The following is a 13576-nucleotide window of genomic DNA, read 5'->3' as shown; positions in this document are numbered from 1 at the left end:
TATTACTATAGTTTTGTATTATTGTTAATGTTTATCTATTGTTTTTGACTCTGTCATTGAGGATGTTTTTTTTTTTCTTTGGTCTTCATTTGGATTTCATAGTCAGGGTTGGACAGGGAGGTGGCAGCGGAGCTTAGAGATGGGGACATTCCCCGCTCTGCCCCTACCTCCGGTCTCTCTGGCCGACACTAACCTGTGAAAGGATGCTCAAGACTCAGTGGAACACTCCCATTCCTACAGAGTGACATTGGTGGAGTGTCCGTTGATTCGCTTGTGTGTGTTTGTTTGTTTGTTTGTTTTAGTTCTGTTATAGTCTTTATGCATTCATACATACGTGTTGTTATTGGATATGAGGTTGAACAATAGCCAAAGGAGAAAGGGGAAGGGGTCTGGTCTTGTTTTCGTGTCACCGTCTACCCCTTTTGAGCACAAGGACAATGATTTCTGTATGGTCTTAGGGGGGAAAGAAAAACACTCGACGCAACTGATGTCAGAAGCATTCTGTTCTACTCAGAGAGACCACAGCACTAGCTACACTGATAAGATGCTCATCTCAAAGTTCACAACATAACGGGATCATTTTGAACCGGTAGAATTACTTGTGTAGGAGTACCTCGGCTAGTCTGATCTGCCTTGTAGTGCTAGCACGTTTGGGAGCAGTGAACATTTCAATACTATTGTTTTGTATTGTGGTTTTAGGTTGTTTTTCTTCTTTTCTTTTCTTCTGGAGCTTCTTGCCTTCTTTGTATCTAGCCAAGTGATCGTTTTCGTCGGAACTCTTACTATCATTTTGGCACCGCTCCCCAGGACCAGAAGGCCTCCTCTGAATGGGCTTTCACTGCGAAAGGGGCCTCACTCTGTAAAGCACACGGGAGTCCGTCATATCAGCATGAACATGAATGAAAATGTACGTCAGTGATAATCCGATTCTTGCGTTTGTTTGTTGAATGAACTTTAAAAAAAGAGAAAGAAAAAAAATAAGCTAAAAACGCAACTGAATGTTAACGGAGCGAGGTGCCTGCTGTAGCTCCTTCGCCGGGAGCAAAGGTCAGCGCCGTCACTGGGGTCAAAGGTCACCTCCTTACAGAGCAGAAATAGCCTGTTTGCTGCCCTCTGGAGACACCCTTTTTAAACAATCTTCCTTCAATTGTGAGCAACTAGGTGCCAGACTGTTTCCCTTTTTTGTGACGCTGATTGAGTCATCGGTAAAAGGCTGCGTGCGAGACCGACTGGAGGCCATTTGTCCGTGTGTGAACAATAGCACAGCTCTGTGGCGATAGTCGGTAGTGGGGGCAGTGGGTGGTTAGCCCTCAACCAGCTCCACTCATTCACATCCATGTGGTCCCTATTAGCACTGCAGCTAATGGCAACTCAGTTTGCCACCTCCAGACTAGTCCAGTATGGTAACATTACATAAGAGTTTGTTTTTCTCCTTTTTTTGTTTTTAAGACGGTTAATCAAATGGCCTTAAGATCTTCTGCTGTGCTTCTCATGTCTTCCATCAGCCAATTAATCTTAAATAGTCTTCTTTCCTGCCAAATTCTGAGCTTATTTTCAAAGTTTTTCTTTTCTGTATGTAGGGAATGCGACTTGTGCCCTTTTAATTTTCATCTTCCTTATAAATCAGTGTCAAAATGTAAAGAAAGATTGTCTTAGAGAAAATATATGATCATTATTGCCTTTGCACATCTGCTAGTTTAGCCGGTAACTTTGGCCATCTGATGCCTGGAGTTGATTGGCTCTGCACCCCACCACTATGATAATGTGGCCAACGGCCTGGACGTCTGCCCCTGCTTCCATTTCCTTTACCTCCCATGAACAAAACCATATAGAATAGAGACATATATATGAGACTTATATTTTCACAATATTTTTTATCAAGCTTAATGTTAAAATATTGTTTTGGGGAGATCTTTTACCTCTTTCTTCCTTTGCTTTGGTGGACCCTGGGGCCAGAGTTAGGGGTCTGGATCGAGGTCCACCACAGGTAAAGCACTAATCATCTCACCACCATGGAACAGTGGTTGGCCCACCTCCCCCCCCCCCCCCCCCTCTTACTCTGGTGAACCGTTTGTGTCTAGTGACCGACCTGCCAGGGTAGTCTTAGTTAGTGAGGAAGAGGCCTTGAATCAGCCTGTGTCTGTAGGCTCATATAGTCATCCAGAAGGATTCATCAGTCGGACGTTACATGGGGGCAAGACATCTCAACTGTGGAAAACTCATCTCCAGCCATGCCCTCTTCATACCCCCACCAGCCCTGTCTCATCCATACACCCCCCACCCTACCCCCGTGCAGACAGGTGCACTGCACTTCACGCCTTCACTGTTTCCTTTGTGCATCAATCTCACAGCTCTTCTCATGGGAGAAACATGGTGATGGGAGAAATTCGTTACGCAGAGGTGAACTGTACAAAATGAAATCAAAACAAAAGATAGAAGAGTCAAGATGAAGCAAAAACAATGGAATCGTAATAGGAACTTGTAAGCTGTACATTTGTAATAAATAAACAAAAAAACAATGCTTATTGTCACTGGAGTTATTCTTTGGTGTGTTTTGAGGTTCGAGTTGACTTGGAACAGGTGACCCCTGCAAGGTAAGACATATTCAGCAACACACACTCGCCCTAGGCAAAGCTCTTCTACTAGTTACACTACAGGGATACACATATGGGATTGTTTGAGGATAACCTTTCAAATATGCTGCTGCCACTTGGACATATTTCATTTGGCCCTTTCCCAGGTGGTTGCGGGCAGCTTTTGTGAACTCTCCTATAACAATATGCTTTGTGAAACCCCAGCTGAACCTGTGGCTTCTGGATGCTCTCCAAACCCAAGATGAGAGACACGAGCACAATCCCTTCTACTGGGAAGTACGGGACACAAAGTGTCACGTCGACTGTTTTGTGTGAAATCTGTATGGCTTGATAGATTTCAAGTACTGTATGTGTCTCTATAACAAATATACGAAAAAGTAGCATATATTTCAGTTAAAGCAACAGTAAGGAGTTTTGGCCTAAAACTAGCAGGTTAACTACCAAAAGGCATGGAAAAACAGCAGCACAGTTGGCACTGATCAAATCGAGCTAGGATGTTAACATTTGTCATTTGCCAATGTACTGTGAAAGCTTTTCTTTCATTTTTGCAGGGTGGTCCGTTCTATTACTCTTCATATTACCATATACCATCAAAATGAATTTCAAGAGGATACCAAAACCAACTGCCTTTAATAAAAAAAACATACTTTAAAAAGTGGAAAATGGCTGCATACTGCTGCCTTAAGAACACTGCCTGTACAGTACATAGCCAGGGGCTAGATCATCTGATTTTGCCCCGAAACCCTGTGGGCCAGACCCCAACAACTACCCTGCTGTTGTAGAGGGAGCAAACTTAATCAGGCATTCCTTACACAAACAATTTAATCCAGACAAATTACAAAAAAAGTGGCAACACAACCAATTAAATATATGTAAAAAAAACAATGAGTTGCAGGTGCTTATGACAAATAAGCAATAAAACAGTTGTACCAGTGGCAGTGGTAGAAGGCCACACCTTTGGAGCTCAGGGTCCACAAAACCCAATCAGTTCATTGTCTGTTACTGTACTGGTACAGTATCTGCACTGCGCTATACGCTACTGAAAGTATGGCGGGCGGCTAGGCAAAAGAGAAAGCACTGAGTAGCGACCCCTTTGCCACTGCTGTACTGTTTATAATAAAACAGGTCGTGTCAGTCTGGATACTGTTTAAGCTCCAAACATTTTCCACACTCAAATACTGAGGTCACTTAAGACTGTGAGGAGCTGCAGTGGAAGAATACTAAATATTGCACACTCTGCTTCAAAACATGTGTTGGAGCAAGTCTTTATGAAAGGGACCACTCTTTGGGCTCTGGAAGAAGAGGTCATCTTTCAGTTCAGTGGAGTCCCTGCCAATGCAGAGAGAGGAGGAGGAGGCGAAGGAGGAAGATGGGGGGAGGAAGGCCGTTAGTCTGACTCTTCTTCTGTGCTTGAGTTGGGTATGAGGGGAGCCTCCTGTCTGCGACCAGCTGCAACCCTTCTCTTCCTGCGGCCGGCCAGTTTCAGCCTCCGCCGGATCACGTCTGTAACACACATCACATGTTACACGCAACTGACATCAAACACTCCGGAACTCACATTAAACACTCCGCAACTGACATTAAACACTCCTGAACTGGCATTAAACACTCCTGAACTGACATTAAACACTCCGGAACTGACATTAAACACTCCTGAACTCACATTACACACTCTTACAAACTTGCACCCAGAACTATTATGAAGTGTATGCTATATTTTGTATTCCTAAACTCAGTATTTGAATCTGGAAGATGTTTAGAGTGTCTTTCACATGTGTGACGATGCACAGTGTATTCCCAACAGAAAATGTTTGGGACCGGTGCATTTGTGTGTGTGTGTGTGTGTGTGTGTGTGTGTGTGTGTGTGTGTGTGTGTGTGTGTGTGTGTGTGTGTGTGTGTGTGTGTGTGTGTGAGTGAGTGAGTGTCTGGGTAGAGATGGAGTTTGTGTGTGTGTGTGTGTGTGTGTTTCCCATGAGCCCGTACCGGCCACGCTGTCGTAGTCCTGCGTGCCGTCGCGCCAGTACAGGCTGGGCGTGGTGCGCCAGTGGCGGTAGAGCCGCGTGTGCAGCACCGACAGCGTGAGCAGCACCAGCAGGAAGCCCAGCGCCGCCGCCGCCCACACCGCCTCGTCTGTGCGTGCCGTGGGCAGCCTGTCCCCCAGCGCCCCCCTGCCGGCCCCCGCCGGGGCCTCAGTCTCCCGCTCCAACTCCCCCAGCCGCCGCTGCTCCTCCGTGTCCTCCCTCACGCGCTGCCTGGGGCTCGTCGCCCCGCTCTCGCCCGCTTTCCTGTGCGTCTGCCCGCGGGAGTGACTGTGCCAGGAGTGCACACGACCTCTCGTCCTTGACCCCCCTGTCACCTTCCTCTGTTCTTCTGCTCCTCCTCCTCCTCCTCCTCCTCCTCCTCTCTGGGAGCCTTGCTCCTCAGTTCTGGGGGCCTCCTCCTTCTTTGGTTCTCCTTCTCCCACCTGGTTCTTTCTGTCCTTAGATGGGTTGGCCTGTTCTGTTGCTGTTGGGGGTTCTGCAGTGCTGTTCACGAGCACGCCTGTAGCGTGTGTGACGCCTGTAGCGTGTGTGACGCCTGTAGCGTGTGTGACGCCTGTAGCGTGTGTGACTGTATCATTCATTCTGCTGGACTGGGGGCTGTGGAGGTCAGTCTCATTGTGGAGCTGTGTATGGAACTCTGTTTTCAAGCTGTCCTGATGATCCTCCTCCTGCCCTCGAAGCACAGCTCTCCTTTCTCGTCTTCGTCTTCCTTCATCCTCCTCTCCCTCCTGGGTCTCTTCATCCTGGTGAGGGGAGAGGGTCTGCTCACAACAGGTCCTAAGGCTCTGCAGGACAGGCAACAGACAAAACACAAACACTCAGAAACACACAGACACTGGAAAGATCTCGCAGGGTTTCATTCCAAAGGGTCTCTCACTGTTCTTTTCACAGTTATGATTGAAATGAAAGAATGTGGTTGTCTTTGCAAAATGATAGATTGTGTCTAACTTAATCCTTGCTGTTTTCTTCCAGATAAGATGCTGATATGCAGTGCTTCATTTGTAAATCAGACCCCAGAACACAGAGAGGGTGCAGTTCTGGCGGGTCAGGGGAGCTGAACAAAATTGTTGATTTAATAATCCGAGCATGCCCATAAATGCTCAAATCTATTATTTGATTCGGACGGGCAGCTGAAGGAATTCAACGTCCTACAAACCACACCACACCACTATCACTTAAAATAAATTATTTTTATTTTATGTAATTATTTATGCTTTTATTCCAGAGAGGAACCATATCAGTACAAATCCACACCGACAGTCAAAAACAATGAGGTCCTGGATCATGTTCCGGCAGGAACTGGCTCAAATGAAGCTCCACTGATAAGCCTGTCTCTTGGCTTTCTATGATCTAGAAAAACACACTTTTTCAAATCAATAAACAGAATAGATCTTGGCCAGGCTAGGTGGAAGCTTGAAAAACATAGCCATCTAAAGAGCAGTCTATAGTTTTGCGGTCAAAATCTCCAACTCTATCTAGACCTACATCAGTGAAACAATGAAATGCAGTGCTTTCCTGCTATTCTAACAGAATGCCTGAAACAGGATTCCCAAGGAAAACTGCTCTTCTATTCATAATAATCGGGTAACTGGAAAGGCATGAACAGCAAAAACGACACACTTCCCTTTTAAGCTGCCGATATTAAATGTCAGGTTATGAACTACCATGTAACAGAATCTCTATTTAACCCATACCTTTCCTTTGGGAGAACTTGTACCCAATCTGTTGTGGTTATGACCCACTTTGCAGGACATGTCAAAACTACAGCATGAAAGAACACTAATGGATGTCAATAGACAATAAATAATGTGAGCCAACATGAATGACTCATTTTGTGTGCAAGAGTACAAATGGGCTCGGATTATCTATGCAGCATAACTTGTTTTCTCTGCCATATTTCAAAACGGGCACTACTGCCACATGACTGACAGACCATATTAGCACAGTCCCAAATGCTACATAGGCATCTGAGACTCCAGGCCTTGGTGTTTCCTCATTGAGAAAGAATGCCCTTCTCCTGTTGATATGGAACTTATCAGCTCTTTACCTTTAGCCAATCAATATGGGATGTTGTTGCACGCGTGTCCTGTGCAGTTTCCTTTGGCTTGTGCAGGGGGGCACTGTGTGTCAATAGCAGGCTGTAGCGCTCCTTTCGTCTCCGTTGGTCTGGGTTACGGTGCCGCTGGAGGTTGGAAGAGACCGAGACTAACCAGTCACAGACCTTAGGGGCGCTCACATGAGACATCTCCAGGGTTCGACCCCAAGAGACCAATGCCAGAGGCTGAAGGAAGGAAAGGAGACAAAAAATAACTTATAGAGTGACTGAACACTGCTCACCTCAGGATGTAGCCCATAGAGTGACAGTGCAATAAAAAAAGACTGCTCAGCTCAGGATACTTTTATTGTGCTCTGCCATTTCATCTGAGTCAGTATCCTGGAAGCTGTCAAAATTATTGTGGCAACAACTTCCTTAAAACTGAATATATCGATGAACTTCCTTCCCGGCCAACTTCTTTGTGTGACCGGGAAAATATGACCTCTGGGGATGCTGGGAGAGTGGACACTTGTGTAAATCGTAAATCCTCAAAGCCATTCCACTAACAAAGCCATAGACTGAGAAAATATTATTTTCCATATTTCCCTTTTGCAGGGTTTTTCCTGGGTCAAAATGGGTCTTCGGTGCTCCAAAAAAAAAATTGGAGTTGGAAAATTTTTTGGGAAAAATTGGAGACTGTGGCAAACCACAGTCTGTGTTGCCATGTCACCTTATTAGCTTACATTTACCCATTTCAGAAATAATGGAGGATATGCTTCAGGAAATCATTTTGCTTCCACTTTAGATTAAAATAGATAGGCTAATAGATTGACAATAGTCCAAGCCCCATGGTGCTATCATGTATGGTTCAAAGATTATCAAGGTTTATCTCTTTACATATATATGCAAACTACTGAAATGTACATCAATAGAATCTGGAACTAACCAGTGGTCAGAAATGGAACACACAAATTATGAAACTCAAGTTTATCTATTATTACTCTTCATTTTTATTATACAAACCTACACACCATTCTTTTTTTTTTTTTTTTTTAATTAAAACTGTCCACAAATATGTTTAATAGTGTGTTTAACTTCTATTGGCCCACCAATGGAGGCTGCGTTGGAAATCAAACTTTTGTCAGCATTTTGAGTGGACATTTCATTTGCATTTGTACAGGTGTATTCGTGCACGTCGGGCTGGCCCTCGCAGCGGAACGACAGTTTACAACCGCACCGGTTTATCAATGATAATATTAATATTATTATATTCGAGATGCAACACAAATCTATCCGCTCTCCTCAGAACGTGCTGAGCTTTCATTGATAAACCAATGCGGTTGTCTGCCTCTCCCGAGACCTCGCGGTCTACTGGTACTCGTTCAAACGGGTAGACAAATCAAATAATAGCCTACACCTGTGTAGGTTCTCAACATAGCAGATATTTTAATAAATTGAAAGCCATGAATACTGAAAATAGAATGTTATGCTCAAAATCACCGTCGACTGATGAAGTCAGGATGCATACGCAAGTTGAGTGATTGGCAGCTGGCCGCTCTGTCCATTCGCGCACCTCACAGTTGCGTATTGATCAGACAAGAAGACACGCTTATCAACTCGATTACTATTGATCAAAACAGAACGAGGTTTCGGCTGTAGCCTATACTTGAAACATACTATTGAGACCATATTCGCGTACTGGCATTGCACGCGTGATGAATTGCGGCTTAATGGTGTTTTGAGCCCTCACCGTCGACTTCAAGACAGCAGCTGCCTGGAAGGCGATCCCACCCCCTGATCATTGAACAAAGGCTGCTTCTAGCTTGCCAGTTTAGAGAAGACGTTGGTTTGAATTTGAGCAAGCAGCTAGCTAGCAGTTGCTGACATTATCTAACTAGCTAGCAGTTGCCTACATTATCTTAAAAAAAATACTTTGATAGTATGCTTAGTGTTTTATTTAAGCAGTGTGTGTGTGTACATATATATCCTATGTGTGATGGTTAGAATATTAATGCCATATACAATAACTCACTTATGAGAGCTTGCTCAAATCTCAAATTCAAACCAACGTCTTCTCTAAACTGGCAAGCTCGGAGCAGCCTCTGTTCAATGATTGGCTCAAGGGGTGGGAGGCGGGATGCGTGCTGTCTTGAAGTCGACGGTGAGGGCTCAAAACACCATTAAGCTGAATTGCGCCATGAATGACAGCTTTTAAAAAAAAAAAAAATTTATCGCTGAGTTTTTTTTTGCCTTAGGCGCTCGGGATTTGTTGTAGGCGCTCGGGAAAACGGCGTAGGCGCGCGCCCAAATTTTCTCTATGCAGGAAAAACCCTGCCTTTTGCCTTCCAATGGGTCCCTTATGTCACAACTCTTCCGAAGTCTTGAAACAACAAAACTGCCTCCCACTTTAACTCCCAGGCGAAGTGGTCTGTGGTCTGTATGACGTGACCTACCCTCTGAGGACTGAGCCAGGGGTGTGCCGTCATGATGGAGCCAGGCAGACAAGAACGCGCCAGGGCAGCCAGATGACGTCGCTGCCCATCAGGAGCGCAAGGGTGATGCAGGACTACAATGGCTCCATGCTACACACATACACAGACACACACAGGGAGAGAGAGAGGATTCTGAAACCCACTTCAGACGGATAGGTCTTCATGTGACATGCTCTACAGGTTTTGTGCACTGGGTATAAGTTGGAGTGTAGTTTGTTTGGGGCGAGTTGTGGTGTGAGGAGCTGAGTTGTGACTCACCTGAAGATTGTTGAGCCAGCGCTGAGGTGGGCAGTACAGGTACACACCAGGTTCAGCGCCCACAGGCCTGTGATCTCCACTACACACAGCAAAAAGACTATAGATAGAACAACTATAACCTAACCTAACCTAATCTAACAACTAAAGTTAGGTTATACATTACATATATTTATTCAAAGTGGAATGGAAAAAGGTATTTGTTCTAAATGTTTTGAAGGAATGAAGAAACAATCTAGATTGGAGCATCTTTACAGTCTTGTGAAATGTGTTTCATAGGTTGTTTGAGTTAAGTTGTGGCTCTCACCTGCTTGGAATAGTAGCATTATACGAAATGGGTGTGTCCATGCAGACATGCTTAGCGGTCTGGAGAAGGGGGAAAGGGCAGGAGGTAAAGATAACCCAGTTATGCAGACACTGTAGTACATATCCACTACCAGCTTACAGAAACAGATTAGTCAAGTCATTTGTGCCAAGTGTGGGTGAGGGTAAAACCTGACGAGGTGTTTAGATGTGTTAGATCATACTGACGTGTCAAATGCTTTGAACAAAATGATGTCAACTCATCAAGTTGTACAGACTGCGCTCTCAGTATATGTTGTGATTGCAAACGTACCTGCAAAGGTGGTGAATACTTCTGATCAATATGGAGTTGCTGCAAAGAAGTGTGAAAAAACATCAGCTCCAGAACAAATGTATGTAGCCTACGACTACAAAGATAACTAAGCCGACCTTCAGACCGACTAAAGGGTGTTATTACCTGGCTCGAATCTTTCAAGAGCGGTTCAGAGCAATGTAACCCAGCCAAATGCGGCAAATCTCGCCCCACCTGAAACTGTATCACACATAGCCTATTAATAACACTTTCTTACAATGTTTCATTAACAAAACATAAAGCTCGTGCTACTAGATACAATCCTAAGATTATCAAGAAAAGGTGAAAAAATACTACCTTGCCATTGTCACACAACTGCCAAGCTAACGTTGACTGGCAACATGTCCAACAGAGTCCAGTCATCAGGATTACTACTTGTGGAGTCATAGCGTAGTCCAGTTAAGAAAATAAAACAATGACTTCATCTAGCAGTACAGATTAAGTCGCTAAATTTCCAAACGCTAGAGGAGCAGTACCCTGGGTCGCTACCGAATAAGGCTAACTATTTAAGATGTTGTCTAAAATTATTAAATAAAAATGGGTTAGGTAAGCTAGGTCCACGACTATAGTAATCGGTTCGTATGAACATGGCTCTGAGTTTCTTAAACGAACTTTTGCGAAATTTTAATTCGACATTAGCACGCCATAAAAACCCCGCTTATAACCCTATAGTCGATGTAAGCATTTGGAACTGGCAAAGGACCTGTGAGGATGAGAAAAGCCTCTGAAATGAATCATTTTGAAACATATCCAGAAAAGATATGCCATGCTTAATAGCGCTTATTATCATCCGAAGCTAGAGTCTATCAAACTTCTCTCGAGTTCAGGCGCTTCGCAATGTTCATAGGCTACTGGTCATTCTGTGTTTACAGATTTGCACTAAAGCGGACAAACGTGCAACATCCCTGGACATGTCGGGAACGTAGCTAACGCAACTACGTAATTTTGTACTTCCTCTCTGTCATCTCGATACCACCCACTAGTAAACTATGGAAGGGGCAGGCCTTATCGCTGAGCTGGAGGCTCTTAAAACTAGCGGGAATACGCAGGAACTGCATAATACAAACCCGAAAGGTTTTTATCGGCTGTAGGCTACACCAGGTAAAAAAAATCAAGACAACAACTGTTTTCTGCCTTTCAAGAACATTTCTGAAAATGTTTCTATAGTGCAGCATTTCCTACCGTTTAGTAATATGTTAAATATCAAACAGCCCACTCAAGACTACTCAATAACGACAGTGTTGCTTCACATGAGACTGGAATGATAATCAGATGATTGTCATGTCATCAGACTGGTCCCTGATAAAGATGGCCTACGGGTGTACCTAGTCCTAAGGATTATGCACAGTTCAAAAATCAACCAGTATGCTACACTTTTGGTGCTGTGTTTTATTTGGTGATATATTGAAAAGTATGAATAGGATTACATTATCAATACATTAAAATGTGAAATTTGGTTTAAATACAAAATTTAAAAATAGAATTTAGATTAGGAAAACCTTTGATAAGTTGTACATTTTCACAATCGTTTCACCTATCATGTATCTATCAGAAACCAAATTGTAATTGGCTTATTCTGGGTTTGGTTTCATTGCACTAATATGAAAAGGGAGAAAGTTAAAGGACCCGTATGTAATAAATGTACTGTACTAAATCATAAAATGAACATGATATGTCATCAGAGATTCAACAACAATGCGACAGCCAGTATTTTCTCCTTTTAACATTTCAGTTCTGGAGTGGAACATCTGTGTGATTCCGCCCACTGACCATTTCTCCAGAACGATTTCGACACCTCGGGTTGCCAGATAAGAACTCGAACACAGTGTGCGACCACCATGGGAGTAAGCAAACGAAAGGAAACTAATTCCAACAGAAACACTGCACACGTACACAGTAGCTGATCTACTTATAGTGTAGGACTCGTTGTTGCTTGCCATTATCAAGTTTAATGTTGAGTTCATATTTTGCTTGTTTGTGTAGGTAAACATTTTGCTTGTTTGTGTAGGTAAACATAGGTATGGCGGGTATGTAGCTAGAGATGTCTGAAGGGGTACGGGACTGTAAAAAGTTTGGGAAACACTGGTTTAGACAAAAGCATTAGTAAAGTTCACCATGTTACAACGTCTGGGCATGGAATCAATCAGTTTTTGTAATTGCTGTGGTGAAAGTGTCATTGATGTTTCTACCAGCAAAGGTATTGTTTCTGTTTTATACCTGTTTCTTTTGATTTTACTGACAATGATTTGGCGTAGTCTGCCAGGACAAGGCATGTTGGAAAATGAAATGCAAACTAACAGGGAAGCATCCAAATGTACATTGAAATCAAATCCATTTTCCATTCCATGTCGCTGAGTCTGATCATGCAGGCGTGCTTTTCATCAGCACAATCGTGACTGGTGACGCAGAGTATTTTATCAGTAAAACCAGTATAACCAGAAGGCTCACTGAGGAAGTTGATCTAGACCTCTCTGTGTTGTTTACAGGCAAACACAACTGCAAGAGCAGGTAATGTAAATGTATAACAGTTGAACAGTAGAGTTAAAACACACACACATATTATATAGAAGACAAAATATTTGTAGAGTTAGAGTTCCTGATCATTTTTTTAAATGATTTGATTGAACATCACCAATTTAAAGATATTTTCATGTCACAAGCTGTTCTCATGGAAGAAGTGAAAAGACAGACCTGTAAAGCGAACAATTACAGCAAGAGGTGTTTTACATTTGACAAACATATGTGTGTTTGATTATTAACTTCCTTTACTGGTCCTCTACAGACTTGGTCACCTGTGCCTCTATTGAACTCTTGGGATTACAGACGTGGAGTGGCTCCTTGGATATTTATTTATAATGTTTTTATTTATTTTTGAACTTATGGACTTCCCCCATGGATGGAATATCTTGCTACCTCGATACACAGTGACTATCCCGATCCAGCTGACGGACCAGGTGATGAAGATTCAACAAGGGAAGGTTAAAAGATGTCAAATTGTAATGCTTCGTGAGATGTAGAAGTTGGTTGAATTTATTTATCTATTTTTTGGAGAAAATGGTATCCAGTCTTCAGTAAGCTGGTAAGTCCCAGTAATAAAATTCATTTTTATACTCGTATAGCTATTGTTGATGTACAATGAAATATATGTCACCACGAACACATCACTACGTACACGTCTCTACGGAGGTGTCTCTACGGAAGCTTCTCTACGTACAGGTTACTTTATTGTTCTACATTATTAAAAATGGGAAATGCAATTTGTTTCCCGTGGGTAAGTCAGATTCAAATTAAGTTTGTAACACTATATGGTATCCACACAAACACATTTTTAAGAAATTACATTGTAAACATTTAAAAAAAATGTTTCAGGTGTTGGCAACTGGGCAACAGTGCCATGCGCACAGTGTATTATCAGCCATTTTGAAATACTTTAGTTAACTTACTTTCAGATGAGTTAGTTTATAATGTTGCTTTATCTCTACATCTTCAGTCCATGCTATGA

The 13576-nt window shown here is 43.1% G+C and overlaps 1 protein-coding gene across 2 annotated transcripts; it reads right to left on the bottom strand.

The window, feature by feature from the left end:
* Nucleotides 1-3205: 3205 nt before the first annotated feature.
* Nucleotides 3206-11239, bottom strand: tp53i13 (tumor protein p53 inducible protein 13). Of its 2 annotated transcripts, none has more exons than XM_031573225.2 (9): nt 10372-11239; nt 10180-10254; nt 10036-10074; nt 9727-9785; nt 9423-9501; nt 9126-9254; nt 6685-6819; nt 4579-5422; nt 3206-4097 (listed from the first exon to the last, which is right to left on the bottom strand). In XM_031573225.2, the coding sequence occupies exons 1-9, from the start codon at nt 10459-10461 to the stop codon at nt 3982-3984; spliced, it is 1566 nt and encodes a 521-aa protein (XP_031429085.2). In that variant the 5' UTR covers nt 10462-11239; the 3' UTR covers nt 3206-3981. The 2 variants fall into 2 exon arrangements, with proteins under 2 accessions (XP_031429085.2, XP_031429084.2); XM_031573224.2 differs by having other exon boundaries at nt 6685-6918; nt 10372-11233.
* Between the last annotated feature and the right edge of the window lie 2337 nt (nt 11240-13576).

Source organism: Clupea harengus, chromosome 9, assembly GCF_900700415.2.
Source record: "Clupea harengus chromosome 9, Ch_v2.0.2, whole genome shotgun sequence".
Classification (NCBI taxonomy): domain Eukaryota; kingdom Metazoa; phylum Chordata; class Actinopteri; order Clupeiformes; family Clupeidae; genus Clupea; species Clupea harengus.
The sequence above is the reverse complement of the archived record's forward strand: the minus strand, read 5'-3'. Positions and strand labels throughout refer to the sequence as shown.

What these genes read in the sequence shown, in the direction of transcription:
- tp53i13 (XM_031573224.2), bottom strand. Translation starts at nt 10,461, where the DNA reads ATGACTCCACAAGTAGTAATCCTGATGACTGGACTCTGTTGGACATGT. An exon ending in AGTTGTGTGACAATGGCAAG is followed by an intron (nt 10,255 to 10,371) that starts GTAGTATTTTTT and finishes TGTGTGATACAG; the next exon opens with TTTCAGGTGGGGCGAGATTT. An exon ending in GGACTACGACAGCGTGGCCG is followed by an intron (nt 4,098 to 4,578) that starts GTACGGGCTCAT and finishes TGTGTGTTACAG; the next exon opens with ACGTGATCCGGCGGAGGCTG.